The sequence below is a fragment of the Gopherus flavomarginatus genome, chromosome 10 (assembly GCF_025201925.1).
Source record: "Gopherus flavomarginatus isolate rGopFla2 chromosome 10, rGopFla2.mat.asm, whole genome shotgun sequence".
NCBI classification, from domain to species: Eukaryota; Metazoa; Chordata; order Testudines; family Testudinidae; genus Gopherus; species Gopherus flavomarginatus.
This window is the reverse complement of record NC_066626.1, coordinates 56170572-56192323: the sequence shown is the minus strand read 5'-3', so window position 1 is coordinate 56192323 and position 21752 is coordinate 56170572. Positions and strand designations below refer to the sequence as shown.

Here is a 21752-nt window from a genome sequence, read left to right as displayed (position 1 = left end):
TCTCTTTATGCTGTTGACCATGTCACTTTTTTCTTTTGAAACTAAATGTTACGTCTAGTTGCTAGACCATTCCGGCAAGTTTGCATGAGACAAATCTATTTCCAGGTAGTATTTCATGTTGTCTATTTAGTGTACTAACTTTCTCCTTTTTGCTTCACTTGGAATATTGGAGCTGGCATCTTACTTTTTAAACTCTTTCCCCATACTTCAAGGATAAAAACAAATATGTGTCGTTGGATACCTTGTCCATGACATACCCGTTGGACCTGATCCTGAGAGGAGTTGTGCACCTGCCTCTCTCTCACTGAAGTCAATGGGATTTGCAAGTGCTCAGTTCCTCTCTGATTACAAAGAACATGATCTTTGTCTGTCTGGCAATGTGTTTCTTGTGATATGTCCTGCATCATTATTTCCTGGAGTATGAACTGTTCATTTAAGAGTTGCTAGAAGGCCTATTTGGGTACGGGAGGGAAAGGAAATCCATGCTTGCTGAGGAATTCCTTGCTCAATGGCTAAGAGAAAATTGGGCTCCTGGAATTCTGCTTTATCATGGGATTCCACAGGTTCTGAATGTTCCTTCGTGTATTAGTGGATATTAAAGTATTTAATAATTCTGGAAATTTAGCAGCTGCAATCTCAAAATAAGCAAAATAAACTGTCATGCCATTTCAGTTTTTGACTGATACAAATAGCCAGTAAATCTAGGGTTGATATAAGATTACAGGCAGCTCTGTCCAAATTAATGTGATCTGATCTAGAAGTTCTTTTTAACCATTTTTTCCTAGTAGCACAAGAGTGAATCTTGCATAAGATGTTACAGCGACCCCTGGTGGCCATGTAATTGTATGTGAAATTATGTTAAAGGGTACAGTATTTGAAAATAGATGCTTACTATCTAGTGGAGGCCTTGTTCTAATTAAGAAGCCAGGGCTTTACAGGATAGTTTTCAGTGTAAACAAGTAATAATGGAGGGTGCTTTATAATGTCACTTTAAAAAGGGAGGTTCATGGCCTTTCCAGCAGCATCGGAAAGCTCTTCTGCAATGTGTCACTGCAATTAGGGCAAGGGTTCTAAATTATTCCAACTTTTAATGTTGAATCATTGGATCAGTGGTTATAACCTGAGCAGGAAGACTTAACTTCTGGCCTTTGTCTGACTTTTTTATCCAGGAAGTTTCTGAGAGGTTGAGTGATACAACGTCTTGGAATGTAAATGGGAAAAAATCCAAGCTGGTATACCCAGGACTTGTGAATTGTGCTGTGTATTACTGAGATCTCCTAGCTCTAGACAACTGGTTCACTAGTAGAAAGTTTTCTGCGTTGGCTATTTTCTTTTATAAGCCTGCATTAAGCAACGCACTCTTTCTGTTTTTAGTTAGCAGATGTGAACGGGGTAATCGAGGAGGAGTTCACCATGGCGCGGCTGTATATCAGTAAGATGAAATCTGAGGTGAAATCTCTGGTGAACCGCAGCAAGCAGCTGGAGAGTGCCCAGATAGACTCCAACAGGAAGATGAATGCCAGTGAGAGGGAACTTGCAGCCTGCCAGCTCCTCATCTCACAAGTATGCCTCTTTCCTCTTCCTCCTCCTCCCTTTGGCAGAAGTCTCACTGATTTACCCTCTTCTTCCTTGAAATCTCCTGCCTCCACCCCCAGCCTTCTTAAATATGCTACTTCTCAATGATGAGATCACGCCTGCTTGGCTGTAGATTTCTATCTCCCTCATACTGTAAAGTACAGCTTATCCCATACATGCTGAAGAAACAACTTTATTTCTGCAACTCTATACCTTTAACACTCTGCCTTTAACTTAAAAAATGACATGCAAATTAACAAAATTAATATCCAGTTCATTTGTAAAACATTCTGGGAGAGGCATTAGCAGATATACAGTATAGTATATGAAATGATACTGTTAAAACTATGGAGAATGGTAGCATATAATTCTGAGCAGCAGGGTTTCCTGGTGGCTATTGTGTGACCAGAAAAAGAGCTTGGAGGATTCCCCTCTGGGTCAGACTTTTTGTGATACTAAAGGGAAAAAAGGAAAAGAAATGTGCTACTGCCAATATGATGGGGTTTTGTTGATTCCACATGGTCATCACATCTCTGATTGTGGGGAGTCCACTACATGTAATTTGCTGGCACTTAGTGTGAAAAAAATGGAGTTTATCATTAAAATATAAGTATGAACAGGCCCAGTTTTGCAGTTTCTGTGGCTCTCCATGCCATTGAACTTGCTATAGATCTTGGTATGGAAAGGCAGAAGTTGTAGCATGCTTCTAAATGTTCTAGGAAGACACTAGACCAATTTGTGGCTGGATAGATCATTTGTTCAGAAATGTGAAATGAACCATGCATGGGAATGATCTTATCCCAGGGCTTTTTTAAATCAATAAAATTGTATATGGAGTCTGGTAATACTTAACAGTTACATAGCACTTGTTCAACATGTTCAAAGCACTTAACAAATGTTACCTAAGTATTCCGCTCCACACCCCTGTAAAGGTAGAGAATCTGAGGCAAAAAGGTTAAGTGACTTGCCAGAGACCATTGAATGAGACAGAATCAGAAGTGGGAGTGGAACTCACTACTGTGCTGAGATTGATGGTCCACACCTCTCTTCTGGTGTTTGAGTGCTTTTAGTGCTGTGTGGAAACCAACCAGATTAATGTTTTCAACCATGAGAACTTTTTTTCTTGTCATTCTGGGAGCCCTGTGAATAAGACCATGATGAGGCTGCCTCTGTATTTAAGCCTAGGAGGAAACTTAGCAGCAGTTAATAGAGGTTTGGATTTTTTAATTGAGCCCTTAAAATTGAGTGTATCTGCCATGTGCTGCTCTAATTCCACACTTCGGGGAATGAGCATTCCAAATGCTTCTTGTCAAACTTAGAAATCTAGCAGACTGTCACTATGATAGATGTGGAATTTGACATGTACTTTTAATTGAGAACTCAGTCCTGAGAGGTACTGAAGTCATTCAACTTCCATTAAGGTTAGGAGGTACTTGGCACCTTTGAAGCTTTTGCCCTTAATGCGGAAATATAATATGAACTGAAAAATCTAGACCTTTTCTCCATGCTGAGGCAGGTCTTCTTAAAATGAAATGATCTCATCAGTAGAACTGTAATAGCTCCCACACAGGCCCCTCTTAACTCAGAAATTAGGAATAGAATTTATTTCAAAATAAAATATATTTTGTTCTTTTTACATTTGAAATGTGTCAGCTGCTATTTTTATTAATTAAAGTGACCTTTCTTGTTAAAAAATAGGAGCAAATGATCAGTGATGCTATTGACCAACACAACTGGCTTCCTAGTAGTACAGTTCGAGATGCCCAGGAAGCTACTCAATTATGTATTCCATCCTAATGTTCAGTGAATTTGACTTTAAAATATTGCTGCTGGTTGATAACAAGCTGGTCCTGCATTCCATATGGCATTGTGGAAATACCTGTCATGCTGCATAGTGTTAACCGCAGGCCACAAAGAGTTAAGATTGCGTTGGTGTTACATCTATGGTAGATCCTGTACAGCACGTCCTCCTAGTAGGTAGCTCTGGATGCAGAGAGCTTTCACACATTCCTAATCTTTATAGGAAGAGAGTACCTGCATTTCTAAATTACAAGCTTTACCATTTATATCTACTTACTGTTCACATTTTTTAAAGCATGAAGCAAAGATTAAGTCCCTTACAGACTACATGCAAAATATGGAACAGAAGAGAAGGCACTTAGAAGAGTCACAAGACTCGCTTAATGAAGAACTGGCCAAGTTGCGTGCTCAAGGTACTGTACTTAAAACAGGGTAATTAATTGTGGGGAGGCCTCTAGTCCATAGACTTTTTACCTCTGCATGCTAGAAAATTGAGTATTGTCCAGCTGGCACATTGACAACTCTTCTGAGGATCTTGTATTTTGTTGAAGCTTTCCTTGCAAATAATGGTTTTCCCTGCCCACGTGTCATTCATTCCGCCCGTTACTAGAAGGATGACATGGCTGAGCCAGATTGGATAGTCGGGATTTTAATTCACTTGCCTAATCCCAGGCATTGCTCAGGGTCTCTCTGGAGCAAAAGCAAACTCTGAAGAGGCTGCATGGATGTAGCTAATGGGAAACCTGAATGTGCAAACTTGACAACAAATGATTTCCCCCATCCTCCTAATAAATTGTCCTGCACGCTTAGTATCCAGTCATAGAACAGTACAGCTGAGTCAATATCACACAGTTCAGGGACTTGCAGTACACACTGTGCTTGTTATGAAATTCAAAGTTAAGCCACAGCAGCCTAGTTCATGCAGTTGAAGCCGCATCAGGCCCTTCTGGTATTGTAATATTCTTCGAGTCCAGTCTAACTGGAATAATTCCCCTAGTTGCTGACCCGTACAAGCCCTGTGAGTTGCCTGCTCTACAACTGGGGAGACTGCTCCCTGTTTGATCCTGGCTGAAATGCTCCTTTCCTAGCTGCTACGTTACATCCTGAAAATACATGGACTTCATTTTATGGATTGCAAATCAGGTTTTTGTGACAACATATGAAAAATTTATTGAAAGAGCAATTCTCTCTAGTGTCCTTAAGCCTCTGTAGCACACACTGCCACAGTGGGTCCTGATTTCCACCGTACACCTGCCAACCAGAACATCACCCCATATTCCTTGTTGAGGGTCCCTTCAGATTCCAGGAGCAGCAGGGTGTGTCAGAGAATTCATTATTTAACAGTCTGGCAAGTCGTGTTTTGGCTCCACCTGCAGGCTTCCCCATCTAGTCCTAGGGGTAGGTGTGGCATCAGATGCTTTGGATCCTCTGAAAAGGTAGAAGAAAAGGATGGAAGTCAGCAGGGCCGAAGGACAGTGGGAAGGGTCACAAGTAGACACGAGGATGCTGGGAATGGGGAGGAGTTGTAGGTATATGGGGGGTATGACCCGGTGACAAGTGGAGAAGGTGATGGATGGGTTATCCATGTGTCACTTCAGATAGAACCCTGCATAGCCATATGTGAGTCTTTCTCAACAAATGACTGTTAGTGTGCCCATTTATTTTGTTACCATTAAAAATGTATCGGAGATGGGTAATATGCGATATTCTTGAAGTGAGAGCTGAAGTTCTGTGTCTGCTTCTGGAAAGAAAAAGGTGGTTGTAGTGATTTTTTTTCAATGGTTTCAGGTTCAGTGTGTTGAGTAAGTCTTTGGTTAATTCTTAACTTTTTTTTTTTTTTTTTTTTTTTAACTCTTAACAGAAAAAATGCATGAAGTCAGCTTCCAGGATAAAGAGAAGGAGCATCTGACCCTGCTTCAGGATGCAGAGGAAATGAAGGTAGCATTGCAGGCCACAATTATAGATTTTCTCACCAAGAACACTTGTCAAATCAACAATTAGGTCTGAATTCTGCTTTCAAATGCACATGTGATGCCCAATAATTTTTAATAAACTTTTATAATCTGTCAGAGCCATAAACGTCCACTGGGAAACCTACATGCCACGTAGGAGTGACTCCCAATTTGAAAGGGAAGAGCTTGAAAATGTTGATAAAATAAAGCTGTCGGGGGGAAAAGGCACATTGTAGCCAAAATATTGGAGCCGCATGGTTTGGAAGTTGAGCTAACTTGGAAAGATGAAAAGATTCAGTTGAAAGATTTGTACAAATTTAATCAAAAAGATTTTAGTAAAACCACTTCTCCATTTGAACCCAGGAGAGAAATTCAGTGTCTAAGATAGCACTCGTAATTGGAAATGGTTTCCTTACCTACACACACAAAAATCAGCCTGATTCACCATTGCATTACTTCAGTTTTATACCAGTAGAAATCTAGTGAAGTAAATTAGTTAAGTGGTGAATCAGGCCTTGTGGATCAATGTGATTTTTATACTGGAATTTAATAAGGAAAGGCCAGATCATATTTAAACAATTGCCCAATCATCTGGAAAGAACTCCTCCTAAATATGACCTAATGAATTATAAAGCAACAACACGTATTTATCCTTCCTGTTTACAAGTAGAATGCAAGGAGGAAATATTAAGCAATAATGTAGAGAACTGCTATGTTTTTTTTAATGAGGATTACAGTTTGTGTGGAGGGAGAGGAATTCTGTATTTAACAGGGATAGTAACTGGACTTCAAAAATTTGACCTCGGATTCAAAAACCTAAATTAATGATTAAATAGCCATGCAGAATTATTCCATGTCAAGTGTGAGGGAAGAAAGTCTTATGTAACATTTAAGTCAAAAAGAGAGAGAATAAAAATGTAGCTTTCCCAAGTACTTGAAATATCTCTAGCTCTAGGAGTTCGGCAGTAGTGTCACGGGTAAGCTGCTTCCCCCTCCAAAATTCCCCCTTTAGGTGTTCTTGATTTGCACAACTAAATCAGTAAAAAAAAAATTTCCTGGTAAACGGATGGGTACAATGGCATAGAAGATGGCAGGAGCAGCTGTAATTCTTGGGGGATGCATAGTAACACACACCTGCCATCTTCCTGTACATGTTCCTTGCAAAGCCACAGAAATAGAAATCAGGGCTTTCCCACATAAGACATATACGTAGTCATGAATCTAGCACTTGGTGCAATAGATGGTACCGCACTTTCTGTATAAATCAGTATATTGAGTAAGGTTCTGATGTGATTTGGTTTTTAAATCTAAAACTAAATGTTTGACTCAGCTCGTATGTACGGAAAAGAAAGGATTAGGCATTAGCAAAAGCAGATAACTATTGAAATACACCGTTTCTGTTTTTCAAACTGCAGAAAGCGCTGGAGCAGCAGATGGAGAGTCACAGGGAAGCCCACCAGAAACAGCTGTCTAGGCTACGAGATGAGATTGAAGAGAAGCAGAAAATCATTGATGAAATCAGAGAGTATGCTTGCTCATTGTTTCCCTGTCATTTAGCTCTTTTCTGGACTGTTCTAATGACATTGTAAGATTGTTCTTCCATCCATACCTATGTATCTCAGAGCTCTACTAACCCTAGCTGGCCTTAGAAACCAGCATGTACAGGTACTCTATATAACTATTCTGTACTGATTTGAAGATAAAGGGACAGAAAAGTATAGAATATTATGGATTAAACTGTCCTTTTCCTTATTGTGTATCTACTTCAATAAAAAGAATTGTGGAGGGGAGGAAGAAAGACAGAATAATGTTATGCCTAAAGGCTTATAGATAATATAAATACTAGATGAGAAAAAATTAGAAAAATAAAGACTCTGAACACCTGTCATGGTGACTGGTCCTGCCGCAGCCTTTCTGGTTCTTCAGACAACTAGCCAGTAAACTCCACCTGCTTCCTGTTCCAGCACTATGGGTGTTTTTAATTGGCATCACCAGTTTCAGTATATATCAGTTAATGAGGTACCCCGAAAACGTACTGAAGCCAAGTCTGTACTTCTAGTGCATGATTCTGCACTGGAATTCTTTCTCAATAGAATTATGATGTAAAGTACAATATGGGGCACTGTGCTCCTTACTGCTATACCGTGGGTTCTGTAAACAGTTAATTAAATCTGTCTCATGCCAATGTAATGCTTATTTTCCACCGCATTTATAAAATGGATAAGGCATGATAACTGAAAAATGAGAAATGGTGAAAACAGGATAGTTTTGGAAGTACAGGTTGTGCCCTTGAGATATAAAAAGAGTATGTAGGGGAAGGGGACAAGAGATGTTTGTGTGTTTTGTTTCCCAAAAATATTTTAATGAACGCTGCTATTCCAGTTAATGATCCTTCATGGTTAGTATAAATACTAGAATCTCTCGGTGGAACTGCAGGTTCATTCCCTGTGGGTAACTCTGTTCTGAAGGTGAAGGTTTCTCGAAGTGTTTTACCTGCAATAGTCTATATCAAGCTGGATAGGTTTCTCCCCTTCTCATTTCAGTATGAACCAGAAGCTGCAATTGGAACAAGAAAAATTGAGCTCTGATTATGATAAATTGAAAATAGAGGATCAGGAAAGAGAAATGAAACTGGAAAAGCTAATGTAAGTTTGCAGTCTCCTTCTCTGATCTCTTTAAGCTTTGTTTCTTGTATATTGTCATACTTATGGACTAGCTGCACCTCTGATCCCTTTCTGATCTCTTTGAGTGCACCTGCTCAGGTGATAGGCCTTATCTGTCTTCGGGTGAAATCATGCAATTCTTCCATTCTGAGATTGTTACCCTTTGTATACCAGCCACTTAGAGGGGAAGGATGGTATAGTGGTTAGTACACCAACCTAGGACTTGGGGGGGCATGAGTTCAGATCACTGTTCTGCCAACAGACTTCTTGTGTGACCTTGGACAAGTCACTTTGCCTGTGTTGCCTCATTTGCCCATCTGTAAAATGTGAATAATAGCACTTGCCTTCTTGCCAGGGGCGTTGTGAAGATAAATACACCAAAGATTGAAGTGTTTGGATATTATGGGAATGGAGAACGCCATATAGGTACCACAAAAGATGGAATATTACTCAGCAGATCCAGCTGGTTTTCAGGCACCTGTTTCTTTCTTACAGGGACAAGTGACATAGTGACCAACAGCCTTCTTAAAACAAAGCATTTTTATTTAACAACTGGATCAAAGCATTAGAGAAAAGTGGATTTTAAATAAACAGCATGTAAACATGTCTGTCTTACCTAAAGTATTACCATCCCATAATGGCAACCAAGGCAGGCCTAGCTTCCTCAGACACTGGCACAGTCTGTGTGTGTCTGTCTGGTTCCCCCTTTATATCCTCAAGAGAGTCCTTTTTAACCCTACAAGGATTCTTTGTTTTCCAGGAGGCTACTTCAAGTCTTGGCCAGCTTTGAACCGTCCTGGTCAGATCAGTTCTGTAGGTTGTCCAGGACTATGCCAGAGTCACCAGAGATAATATTTATGGTGTGGTCCCTTGACAACTCTTAAGTGGAAGCTGACCATCTTGAGCAATGTCTTCCTGCCTGCCTGACTCATCCCAGATTGTCTCCTAGTGAGAAGCATTTACACCAGAATACTCATACAGAAGACACCATCCCAATAACCAGGCTAACCTACAAATTACAGGGCACACCACATTGGTTATGTCTTGCTTTTCTGTTGTTTTAGTATGTGTCAAAATAAGCTTTTCAGAGCTCTAGTTTTGTTACCATGTGCAAGGAGATAAACTGAAAATGTCTTGCTCATTGCAAGATTGCAGATTGGCTTATTGTACTGTAAAAACAAACAATCCACCACTAAAAAAACCGCCTAATTGCTTATTTGGGCTTTTTCTCAGACTTTTCTGAAAATATAGAAGATTAAATTTTCAAATACAGTTACAAGAGATGCATGTCAAAATGGAGATGGTGGCCCAGTCATTACTGCTGAAAAGCCTGCACATATGTGTGCAGTTGGGTAATTGCACGTACAGTTTACTCAGATGTGCGAGTGTGTGCACACCTGTTCTATCCAAATCTGAAAACTTTGAGTGATGCTATTCTGTTTCATGTTGTTTTATTTTCATGATTTCAGTATGTTGTTTGGCTTACATAATAGTCTCTCTTTTTAGACTGCTTAATGATAAAAGGGAACAAGCAAGAGAAGATCTTAAAGGGCTGGAGGAAACTGTGGTATGTTATAACTAAAACATCAGCTTTTTTGCAAGGGTTTAGGGTTTTGCAAGTGATTTGTTGCCAGCCTTTTTGTGTGTGCTTGTTGCCTACAATGTTTTTGCAAGAAAATGACCAGCTTAGGTGAGAAATAAGTTTTTTAAAAAAGTAGTATATTTCCATACTGTCCTTCTGTCTTGAACTTGATTTGAATACGTTTAGGATCTGACCCAACCCACTTTTGCCCATATCTAGGTTACACCTTATTTCTAAATTTCCTAAAGCTATTTTACTGATCGGTTTATTTATCATCCTACGTATAGTCATCTCAATGGCTCATTCTACAAGTTTTTCAATATTCGATATTTATGATTTAATGTCATAACCAATGTATTAAATTAATACATTTAAATTGTGTTTCTCAGAGATGTTAGTACTTTATCACTGCGCAATCAGTATAATCCTGTATAAAATACATTATGCTCTGCAGTCAGTACTGAAAGAACACTTCTTTTGAAGAACTAGTTCTGTCTTCAGATCAATATTGTGAAATCTTCTTGTGAAAAACTTTGACTTTGTGCAATATACAAAATTTTTGGAAGAGGTAAAAAGGTTGGTTGAAACAACAGTGGTTTTCTTCTTGATTACAATACGAGTGGATTAATTGTCCCACTCTACTTGGCACTGGTGAGGCGTTAGGTGGAGGACTGTGTCAAGTTTTTGGGTGCCTTACTTTAAGAAGATATGGACAAATTGTAGAGAGTCACAGGGAGAGCTGCAAAAATAATAAAAGGATTTAGAAAAGCTGATGTATGTGGAAACGTTAAAAAATCTGGGTATGTTTAGTCTTAAGAACAGAAGACTGATGGTGACCTGATAAGTCTTCAGATATGTTAAGGACTGTTATAAAGGGGAAAATGATCAATTGTGCTCCATGTCCTCTCAAAATAGGATAAGTAGTAATGTGCTTAATCTGCAACAAGGAAAATTTAGGTGTTGTATTAGGAAAAACTTTCTAACTATAAGGATAGTTAAGCTCTTGAATAGGCTTCCAGGGGAGGTTGTGGAATCCATATCACTGGAGTTTTTTAAGAACAGATTGGACAAACATCTGTCAGGGATGGTCTAGGTATATTTGCCCTGCCTCAGTACATGGGGCTCCTGAGGTCCCTTCCTGCCCTACATTTGTATTAGCCTATGAAGGAGGAGTAGATTGTATGGTAGGTTAACATGCTAACTTTTTCCTTCTGAAAACTGACTCTGAAGGGAAAATAAATCTGGTGTTGTTTCTCATAATCCCAGGTGGACATTGGTGTGTGCCCCAAACTACCACACAATAGGCAGTTTTTTCTCCTCAACTTTGGAATATCAGAGGTAGTTCAGGAAAGATGTGTGTATTCAGAGCTGTATGGTGAAACTTGTTCAGCCCTTGCCAACAATTTGGCTCTAGCCAGTTTTGTTTTTCCTTTACCTTCTTGAGCAAAACATTCAAACGTTATCTTTTAAAGTTTTTACAGAACTTCGTTTTTTAGTAATTCTTCCAGTTACTGTATAAGTTGTTGATTAACTGTATGCAAAATATTATATTTTAAATTCAAGAAGCATAATTGCTTACATATTTTGTTAGTTTATTTTTTTGTCAGATTATTTTATTTTGAAGCTGAACTTTAGGCACCCAGATTTCATATATCAAATATATGTATTTGATATAAACATTTCCTGATTTTAGAAAAAGTCTTTAACTACCCTCCTGATTTCAGATGAGTTCTCTTGCAGCTCATTCTGCTCATGAATTGTAAGAATAACCTGTGATGATATTGTCCTATTCAATGAGTAAGTGATATAATTGGAGCTCAGTTTTAAGCAATAGGACATGGATATTTTGCACCAATTATATCAGATGGTGTTTTTGTTTAAAATCAAGCAACTTCTTAAACTGTTGTACGCTCATGCACTCTTTTGTCCATTCCCATGGCATCTCAGAGGGTGTTGCTGCAGCTATATTAAAATATTAGCAATGATCAAAGTTTCAGTCGTTAATTACTGCAGCAGGAGGAAAAATCAAGTAAAACAAATTACATGCAACATGTGCCATTTTAGTCGAAGATTGTGGCTTTCTCATGTGCACAAAGAAGTAAGGGAGTGTAAACCCCTGCAAGCATGGTGTGCATCCTAGGTCACTGTGTGGCGGGGAGAGCTGTCTTCCTGGGGTTGCTATTTCCCTGTCCTTTGCAGGTAGGTCTCCAGCAGGGCTGAAGAATGGGCATAGCCTTGACTTGGCCCCCCCGCTGACCACCAGCACAGTTGAGCCAGTGTGGTGAGGGAAGTAATCAGTAGCGGATGGGTTAGTTTTAGGATGGAACTGGGGAAGGAACTGGGACTCATGCTGTCCCTTGCTTTGGATAAGAGCTGTGGGATAAGAATAAACTCTGTCTAGCTCTAAATTACATTTCCCCTTCTGAGAGTAGTAATGTGCATCTGTATGTTTGTATTAGAACAGTGTAAGGTATGTGTTATGAATACAACAGTTTATGTGGATAATTCTGCATCACATTTTTCAACTGATTTTGTGTCTGTGGATAATTGGAAGTAAGCACTTCTATCTGTCCTTGTGCAGTAGCATCTCCTTTTTTGGGTTCAGAATCACTTTCTAGTTTTTCCCAGTAAGTGATAAAGATAAGAAGTGGCAGTCCAAAAGCTTATAGTCTTATCGCTCCTGATTTATTGAGTGGCCAATACAAATTTCTGTGTGAGAAGATGAAAATAAGATAGAAAAGCCAAGGTTGTGCTTTAAGGCAACTCCTAACGGGGTGGGATAGCTCAGTGGTTTGAGCATTGGCCTGCTAAACCCAGGGTTGTGAGTTCAATCCTTGAGGGGACCATTTAGGGATCTGGGGAAAAAATCAGTACTTGGTCCTGCTAGTGAAGGCAAGGGACTGGACTCAATGAACTTTCAAGGTGCCTTCCAGTTCTATGAGATAGGCATATCTCCATATATAATTATCAACTTGGGGCATATCCTTCATACAAGTGCAACACATAAAAAGTAGAGAATGGGTTGGAATTCACTATTTTTCCAAATGGTTTTGCACACTTCCTTCCTGTAACTGGATTCTCTGCCCTTCACAGAATGGGCAAAGGATTAAGACTTTTTGTGCCATGCCTCTCGCATTTCTCTTTGAATAAAGTGGCTCTTATGCTGAAGTTTAGCAAAATTAAGTAGTGTTGAAAGATTAGGAATGAACCTGTGGTATTTATAAGGTACCTATCACCTTGGTACCTAAGTGCCTGTATAATGTTATCATCTTTCAGTGCATCGGGTTGGTCAGCAAAATTGTCATAGCATGGATTCAAGGCTCAATGATTTAAGTGTCATTTAATAGCTGGGGACATGTTACCACAGCCAGCTTTTGAGACTGTCTTTCTGGTTGGTTTATTTTTTTCTTCAGTGTGTTAGGTGTGTTCAGAGAGAACTTCACTGCAGACACGTAACCAAAAACAATGAACTATGGGGATGTGACTGAGTGAGACAGAAGATGTACAAACAAGGATTTGGGTTTTTTGCTAATTACAATTGCTTGCTTTTAGTCACATGAACTAAGCCTTAACTCACTGTGATGGTTCCCCCCCCCCCTTTTTTTACAATCAGTTCAATTTTGGCTGATGTGAAATGATTATGGACAGTAAAGTGAGCTGTGATAGAGGTACTGTGAAACCATCAGATTCCCACACACCGATTACATCCCAAATTCATGCCCTTCTGTCAACTAATGCAATTCATTAATGTAAAGTTACTTAAACAGTAATGATATATGTATGTTTTCAGGCATATCTGCATGTATACTTATAGTATAATGTACCCTACATGCTCTTATGTGAGGAGAAATTTTACAACAGTATCTGCAAAATTTTACTGACTTTTTTTTTTTTAAATTCTATTTCCAGGCAAGAGAACTTCAGACTCTCCACAACCTACGAAAACTCTTTGTTCAAGACCTCACCACTCGAGTCAAAAAAGTAAGTTCAAATGTTACTTGGATCTTATTTTAACACAATCTACCTCCTTCCCCCAGTAAAAATCTTGCCAGGCTATTATATTGCATAGTGTATATAATTCCTGATGTAAATCCAGCAGATTTGTAATTTTTTTATCAATGTTCTTATACCATGCCCAATTATCTTGGTTTCTGAGAGCTTGCTGTTCCCCTGCTGGTTGTACTCTGGGGGAGTGAGATTTGGAGTGCTTTCAGCTCTGTCTAGGAAAGTTGAATTCTGCTTCAGCTCCTGTATTTGAGGCTTTTCCCTCTAACTAGTTTTTCAGTGCAGTGGGCTGATCTCACTTATCAGTTCAGTTACTGACTCAGAGTTAGTGAACCAGAACTTACCCAAACTCATACCTAAAACTTGTGCTGACCTGAGCCATAATTGTGGGCTGTGGTTCTTCTCAAAACTCCTCATCCTTTCCTCAGGCAAAATAAATTTGAGAATTTCATTGTGCACCTCTGACATATGATTTTTAGCAGAATTTAAGTTTTTTTTTATCACAGAGAAACTGAATTTTTTGTCAACATGAAAGCTAGTCAAAAGGTTGCATGGCACTCCCCTTTCCAGATCCTTAAGGTTTTTTTGTGAAGGTTTTTATTTGTTTAATTTCCATATTGAGGGAATGTAGCTGCTGAGAACACAAAATGAACAGAAAAAGCAATGTCTGTTTTGACCTTTTTGTTGAAAAGTAGTCTCCCTTTGGGGAGCTTACAAGACCCCCAAAAACCCTAGCTTTTCCCTCTCTCTGGGTTCAGTCTCTTCGCTCTAATTCTATAATTTGCTCTCTGTGCAGAGTGTCGAACTGGACAGCGATGATGCAGGAGGAAGTGCTGCTCAGAAGCAGAAAATTTCCTTTCTTGAGAACAACCTGGAGCAGCTTACAAAGGTTCACAAACAGGTGGGACTAATACTCCTGGCTTCGATTTTATCAGTCACTCTTAAAATAGAAAGTGGACTAGTCTAGTAGTTGGTTTTCTTCAGGGAAGACCAGGGTTAAAAATTAACTGAAATTCTAGCCATAGGAGAATCCTGTTAACGTGTTACTATTTTATATTATTCCAAATCACATTTTTAATTTACCTTTTTGATAGATGATTTTATAATTAATTGAGATTAATTATCTATATAATTACTCCCAGGATAGTTTATTGAAGGTAATTTGCCTCCGATATTGTTAGATTGATTGAAATAATCTTTAAATTGCCATAATACCCATGATATTCAGTTAAAATTCATTGCATCAGGAGTAAATCGGAGTCTGAGTTGGTCTCCTGCACTCACAATGTTTGTGTAATGAATGCGTGTGTCATGAACATGTGATGCTTGGCATAAATATATATTTGTGTACATTTATGCCAGTCTAATGTGCTTTGGTAATTGTTTGGGCAAGACTTTGTCAGTGTGTCTGTACAACATTTAAAAAACCCAAAACCGATAGTTAACTTCAGTGCCCTTTTACATAGGAACTAGAGAGGAATAAAGCTCCCTGTTTGTATGCACACACAAACACACACATCCCTCATTGGACCTGTCCCTTTGTTTCCCCCTGCTCTCCTCTGTGACTGTTCTTTCCTGTCTCTAAACGGGTTTGCAGGTATGACCTATCTTGCCAACAGTGGTTCATGGCTTGAGGGAGAAATTGGGAACTGACAGCAGGGTGAAGTGGAGTGTAGCATGGAAGAGAAGAGGTAGGGTTCTCTGTGCAGGTTAAGGACTGGTTCCTCCCAAGCGTCCTGATGCTGGCCCAGCTCCTGGCAGCGAGAAACCCATTCTCCCTCTTTGATGAGGAATGCCCACTCACTTCCAGTAGTTCATCTGAAACAGTAGAAAACTAGCTGTTCCCCCAATATGTTAAATATCTGTGGGTAGTCAGTGTTCTGAGGGTTAATGAATTCATTATTGCTTGATCATTTTTTCCCCTTTGTGAGGTTTCAGCAGCAGCAGACTGATTGATTCAACAAGCTGTAAATCCTTACTGAGGTAGACTAGGCTCTGTTTCACATGCATTTAACCACTAATGATGGTACAGTTCAAGAAGGGAGTGCTGAAGGCAGTCTAATACATGAAGCAGTCTTGTTAGTAGCATGAAGTTTAAGCATATGGAACACAAAGAGCATCTCTAGTTTGATCTTGTATGAATCTGGACAACAAGCTATGGATTTATTTATCTTTGAAATTAAATTTAGGCGGATTTATTTCCTAAAGAGAGTGTTGAGGTTTACAAATTAAATACAGTGGTCACTGAAAGAGGTTTGACTCTTGCTTTCCTTGTATATCCAAAATTTCATTATTGGACTTCTCTTAAAACAACATTGTGTAGCTCGAAAGCTTGTCTGTCTCTCTCACCCACCAACAGAAGTACGTCCAATAAAATATATTACCTCACCATCTTCTCTCACTAGTATCCTGGGACCAACACATCTATTAAAACAAAACGTACAAAACTTTCAGGTTTTCAGTGGAAGAACAAGGGAATACTAGCTCCTAAATCATTATAGTTGAAAAACCTCCTCTTTCCTGTGTACTTTACAATGAATTTTACAGAACCCTATTTGTTTTGCCCCAGTACATTTCTGTAAGGATGACAGTGAAATCTTCTATCCCCGCAGGACATGATGGCTTATCCACTAGACCACATGGCTTTGCAAAAGGAGTAATACCATTTCTTCTTCTTCCTACTACAGTTGGTACGTGATAATGCAGATCTTCGTTGTGAGCTTCCTAAGCTGGAAAAACGACTTCGAGCTACAGCAGAGAGAGTTAAGACTCTGGAGAGTGCACTGAAGGAAGCCAAGGAGAACGCCATGCGGGACCGCAAACGCTACCAGCAGGAGGTAGATCGCATTAAAGAGGCTGTAAGAGCCAAGAACATGGCAAGGAGAGCACACTCTGCTCAGATTGGTAAGGACATAAAGCAAACAAGGTATTGGGTTGTTCACAGACTTTGTGTACATTTTAAGAGTGCTGTGATAGTAGAAGGCATCCAGGGCAAACTATTGATTCCCAGCTATGTTTTGCCAGTGCACCCTTCCTTACAGGAAGGACACTTCCATGTGCGGCAGGTAATGAAGGCTGGGGAAGGCTAAGCCTCTCCAAACTTCCGCTGATGCTGGGGCCAGGGCATGGCGGGGCTCAGAGTTCCTCCAGGTGGCCCAGGCTAGGGGCTCCTTCGGACTGCTCTGGGTGGCCAGGACCCAGGGCTCCTCTGGACTGCTCTGGGCACCAGAGGGTTGGCCAGGGGGCTCAGGTTGCTCTGGGCGCCAGCTGGGAGGTTTGGGGATGGGTGGAGTGGGAGTGGAGCTTCTGGCAGAGTGGGGCGGGGCCTCAGACTGAAGGGCTGAGGCAAGGGTATAGCCTCCCCGAACAGGGTGTGCACACCACACACATGGCCACTTCAGGGCCCTCACTTTTGTAGAACATAACCCACCTGAAGGACAAAGGTCCTCAGATATATGTTTACTGATTTAGATAGCTTAATGTGTCTTGTGTACTTCTAATGACCTTTCTTAAGTTGGACTGTCTCTTCCATTCCCCTTGTTGCTCTTCCTCCCTCTTCTGTCCCCTTTCTCATTCTCTCACTTCTGTGCACACTTTATTTTAAAATGCAATTGCTATGCAGCTTAGGGATGTCTGGTGCTACCAGGGCACTGGACAGACTGCACACATAGCCATGTAGTGTTTAAAGTGGAATTCATTGTGGAACTGTGTTCAAATCGTGTGGTGAAGCACACTGGAAAACCTGAGATGGGCAACAGGGAGCACATATACTTAACTACTTTCATTCTGCTTCCTGCAGAAAGTCCCCCAAAGATGCCTTCTCATCTCTGCCATAGTACTGGGAGGAAAGTGGGCATATGCAAGTACCTGGCTGGCCAACCCAAGCAGTGGTCACCATGTACAGTCTTCCCCACTCAGTTTCACTGAGAAGTCCTGTTTCCAGAAGCAGAATGTATGAGGTGGTTGTATAGAGGGATGATCGCTGGCAGAAAGCAGGTGCAAGTGATCACCTTTGCAGGATGTGTCTGTGGGCAGGGTGAGGGAAGTTGTCACTTTCCCCACAGTCAGAATGTGACCCAAACTATTCTAGATGTCAGGAAATGCCTAGAACAGTTACTTTTATAACAGTAGAGTGATGTGCTAGAGCAGAAAGTGAGGTGCAATTGCTGCTATGAGTGCTAAATTTTATTTTTGATTTTCACGCTACAGCCAAGCCTATCCGTCCTGGCCATTACCCAGCATCTTCTCCAACAGCTGTTCATGCTATCCGAGGAGGAGGAGGAATGTCAAACTCCAGTTACTACCAGAACATGAAATAAACAGTGAGTGAGTGAGTTTTAAATCTGTTGTTGTTCAACATTCACTCTTTTTATATCCCATTCTTGTTCTTAGAAAACCCGTGAAGGCTTTTTTATGGAATCTATTTTTCTGGTGGTTAGTTATGAAGAACAATAATAACCATCGTAGTGAGAAGGAATGCACTGTCAGAACACTTTGCAAGCTGCTGGTTTAGATTATCTGTCCTTTTTCATTATATCCAGACCTGAAGAAGAGCTCTGTGTAGCTCAAAAGCTTGTCTCTCTCTTCAAGAGAATTTGGTCCAATAAAATATATTACCTCCCCTACCTTGTCTCTCTGGGAACAACACCGCTACAACAGTGTGCAAGCATCCTTCTCATTGTGGATGTTTTTTATGTAAACTGAACTGTTATTACAAATATAGGCTAAAATATGGAATGTACAAAAGTAAAACCTATGTTATATGGAGAAGATTCCCCATGTACAGCGGCTGCCCTTGCAAACTTTCCATTTTTTGCTTTGGATAACATAATGTGCCCTCATTGTTTGCAGTATTCCCTATATTTAGGGTAGAGAATACCCAGGGTATCCAGGAGTAATGTTATGTAGCTGAAGAGTTTAAGAGCAACTGTTTTGTGTGTGCGTGAACGCATGGAGAAATGGGCTGTTCAGTGATTCTGGATGCTTGGGTGATGAAGATGTCTATTGGACCCCATTCAGAATGTGAACTTTCAGAAGCAAATCTCATGCCATAAAGGTGAGAGACCACTTGAGAGATGGAGCCATCTGGTAGGTCATTCCAGTAGCAATAGAGGCCTAGCTTAAAACATGTACAGTGAATGCTGCTTATGGAAAGTGGCATGCCAAAGGGGAACAAAAAGCAGCAATTTGGAAACTTTGTAGGATTTACAAAAACTAGTGTCGTATAAAAATGCTGATGAAAAGTGTTCTGTTCCTGATGCAAAATGGAGGAAAGTGAAATTAGGCAATTGTTCTTTAATTAGCTTTGGCTTTATTCTGTACTGAATTAAGGTGACTGTAATTCCAGACAGCAGGCAAGCAGGGCAAGTTCCAGAGAGAACCATCCTTCGTTTTAATCCTCTGCAGCTGTTACACAGCAGTGTTCAATTTCTTGCACTACATTCTACCAAACTCAATAACATGAACAGCTAGAGCACTGGTAGTTGTAGGAAATAGAAGGGAGAACAGCCACACTGCCTTTTAGCTGGAGGAAGGGAATCGGAGTTGGCCAACATGTTGAAATTAGCTGTGTTTTTACTAGGAAAGTTAAAGGGGAGTTGGGTTGTTTATATTAGAACTGGGTGGGAAAGAATTTTCTAGTCCTGCAAAAATGTTGGAGATTTAAAAAAATGTTCCCATGTCAAATTGGGATGCAAAGTCAAAATTGCAAATTTTCACAAACCAAAAATCCAAAAAGTAATAGGTTTGGGTCAATCAAAACATTTTGTTTTGATAATTTTAAAATGTTTTATATTTATTTTGACCATTTTTTACTGTAATTACCGTGTTTTGAACCAGGAAACCAGAATTTTTGTTTTGAAAATGTCAAACTGAAACAATTTTATAACTTCAAAATCTTTGTTGAAAATTTTTCATCAAAACCTACCCCTTCCATTGAAAAAAGTTGTTTGGATGAATTGGCATTTTCTGATGGAAAGAATGTTGTTTAGAAAAAAAATTCTGCCCAGTTCTAGTTCATGTATTATGATTTTCATTGATATTTGATGGTGGTGAAGATCTTACTGCATTGTAAACAAAGGTGTGAGTGGCAAAGCTGGCTTTGAGGAAAGCTTTTTTTCCCCCTAGGGTCATACAATACAAGCAACATTCAGGATATACAATAGAGGCAATTACACTACATCAAGCATCACTACAGTTTTAATACACTATCTGCAGAATCAGAACATCTTTCATGTGTTGTTCCCTCCTTCTCTGTCTCATTGTGATTTGTGTGTGTGTGTGTGTGTGTGTGTGTGTGTGTGTGTGTGTGTTTTGAAGGCATCACTGTTTATCTGCACAGATTTATTTATAGAACATGCACATTTTGATTAAGAAACTAGAACAATACAAAATCAACATGACACATGTCCAGTGGATTAAAATCTGGCTAACTGACAGGTCTCCATGTTATAGTAAATGAGAAATTATCATTGAGTGTTTTTAGATGCAGTGTCCAACCTCAGAGATTGGTTGTCCTTATGCTACCTAACATAAAATCATTGCTGATGAAGTTTGCATATGACCCAAATACTGGGGAAGTGGTGAATAATGAAAAGGACAGGTCACTGATACAGAGCAATCTGGAGTGCTTGAAAAATTGGGTGCAAGCAAACGTTTTGTGTTTTTAGTAAGGTCAAATATAAAATCATGCATCTAAGAACAAAGTGTGTAGGCTGTACTTACAGAATGGAGGACTCTCTCATGGGAAGCACTGACTGAAAAAGAGTTTGGGGTCATGGTGGATAATCAGCTAACATGAGCTCACAATGTGATGCTGTGGCCAAAAGGGCTGCTAATAATTATATTAATAATATCCAGCTCTTGTATAGCATTTTTCATTAGTAGATCTCAAAGTGCTTCACAAAAGGAAGTCAGTTTCATTATCCCCAGTTTACAGAAGGAGAAACTGACACAAGGAGATGTAGTAACTTGCCCAAGGTGTCACAGCAGCCAGAGGCAGAGCCAGGAACAGAACCCAAGTCCTGGTCCAGTGCTCTATCCACTAAGAGACACTGTCTGCTCCCCAGTGCAATCCTTGGGTGTACAAACAGGGAAATACTGAGCAGGCACAGGAAGGTTATGTTACCTCTGCATTTGTCATTATTGGTGATGGCTATTGGATCACAGTGCCCATTTCTAGCATCCACAATTCAAGAAAGATGTTGAAAAATTGGAGAGGGCTCAGAGGAGAGCCATAAGAATTATTAAAGGCTTGGAAAACCTGCCTTTATAGTAGATTCAAAAGACTCAATCTGTTTAGCTTAACCTTTTCTAGGATAGGCTAAATAGATTAAGGGGTGACTTGATCAGTGTCTTACGAATCCCTGTATGGGGAACAGATATTTGGTAATAGTGGCCTTTTCCTTCTAGCGAACAAAAATATACCAACATTCCATGGCTGGAAGTTGAAGCTGGATAAATTCAGACTGGAACTGTGGCACAGATTTTTATCAGTGAGGATAATTAACTATTGGAACAACTAATAAAGGGCTGTGGTGGTTTCTCCATCACTGGAAATATTTAAATCAAGACTGGATGTATTTCTAAAAGATCTGCTCTAGTTTGACTTTAGCTATTGGATGTGAAGCAGGTATTAATACAGGGAAGTTCTATGGCTTGTGTTATGCAGGAGATCAGAGTAGGTGATCACAGTGGTCCCCTTCTGACCATAAAATGGATGCATCTATGAAGCCTAATCCTTTAATCAGTTTGCTGGCTTTAAATGTTTCCTCTGATCTCTGTTTTCTCAGCTTTGCCTAAGCATCGCCTCCATGTACAGCTTTGATATGTTCCTGTGGCGTTTTCCTCATCTAGGAATTTTTCTCTGTATATTTAGATTGTGGCTAAATATCCCAATTCTGATATAGTTTATAGTTTGTTCATACATTCTTTATTGGTTTACATTAGCTCCTTGAATGTGAAGATAGTTAAAAATATTTGCCAAGCAGTGAGAACCATGAATGTTCTTCAGTATTTGTGCACGAGGTGGAGCCAGTTTGACACTCCTGAAAATGTTTTTTTAAAGGAATTGCTTATGAAGGAAGGAAATGTGGTTGGTTGGAGCCCACCCACACTCCCTTTTTGTGTCCATGGCTGCTTCACAAATTTGTTTCCTGTAAAGGCTGGAAATTCCTA

At 39.8% G+C, this 21752-nt stretch overlaps 1 protein-coding gene across 3 annotated transcripts in view; it reads left to right on the top strand.

The window, feature by feature from the left end:
• The window catches only part of KIF5C (kinesin family member 5C), a 124539-nt gene that overhangs the window by 92993 nt on the left and 9794 nt on the right, over positions 1–21752 (top strand). For 2 of the 3 annotated variants that reach the window (XR_007776471.1, XM_050969218.1), the window contains exons 16-25: positions 1375–1563; positions 3671–3788; positions 5237–5313; positions 6743–6852; positions 7871–7972; positions 9497–9557; positions 13482–13553; positions 14374–14478; positions 16265–16481; positions 17787–17903. Coding sequence is in view for 2 of the 3 variants with exons in the window: in XM_050969218.1 (XP_050825175.1) it covers positions 1375–1563; positions 3671–3788; positions 5237–5313; positions 6743–6852; positions 7871–7972; positions 9497–9557; positions 13482–13553; positions 14374–14478; positions 16265–16481; positions 17787–17896 (1161 nt within the window). In the remaining variant the exon portion in view is untranslated. The remainder of the gene's footprint in view (positions 1–1374; positions 1564–3670; positions 3789–5236; positions 5314–6742; positions 6853–7870; positions 7973–9496; positions 9558–13481; positions 13554–14373; positions 14479–16264; positions 16482–17786; positions 17904–21752) is intronic. The other variant, XM_050969219.1, reaches the window with a different exon arrangement.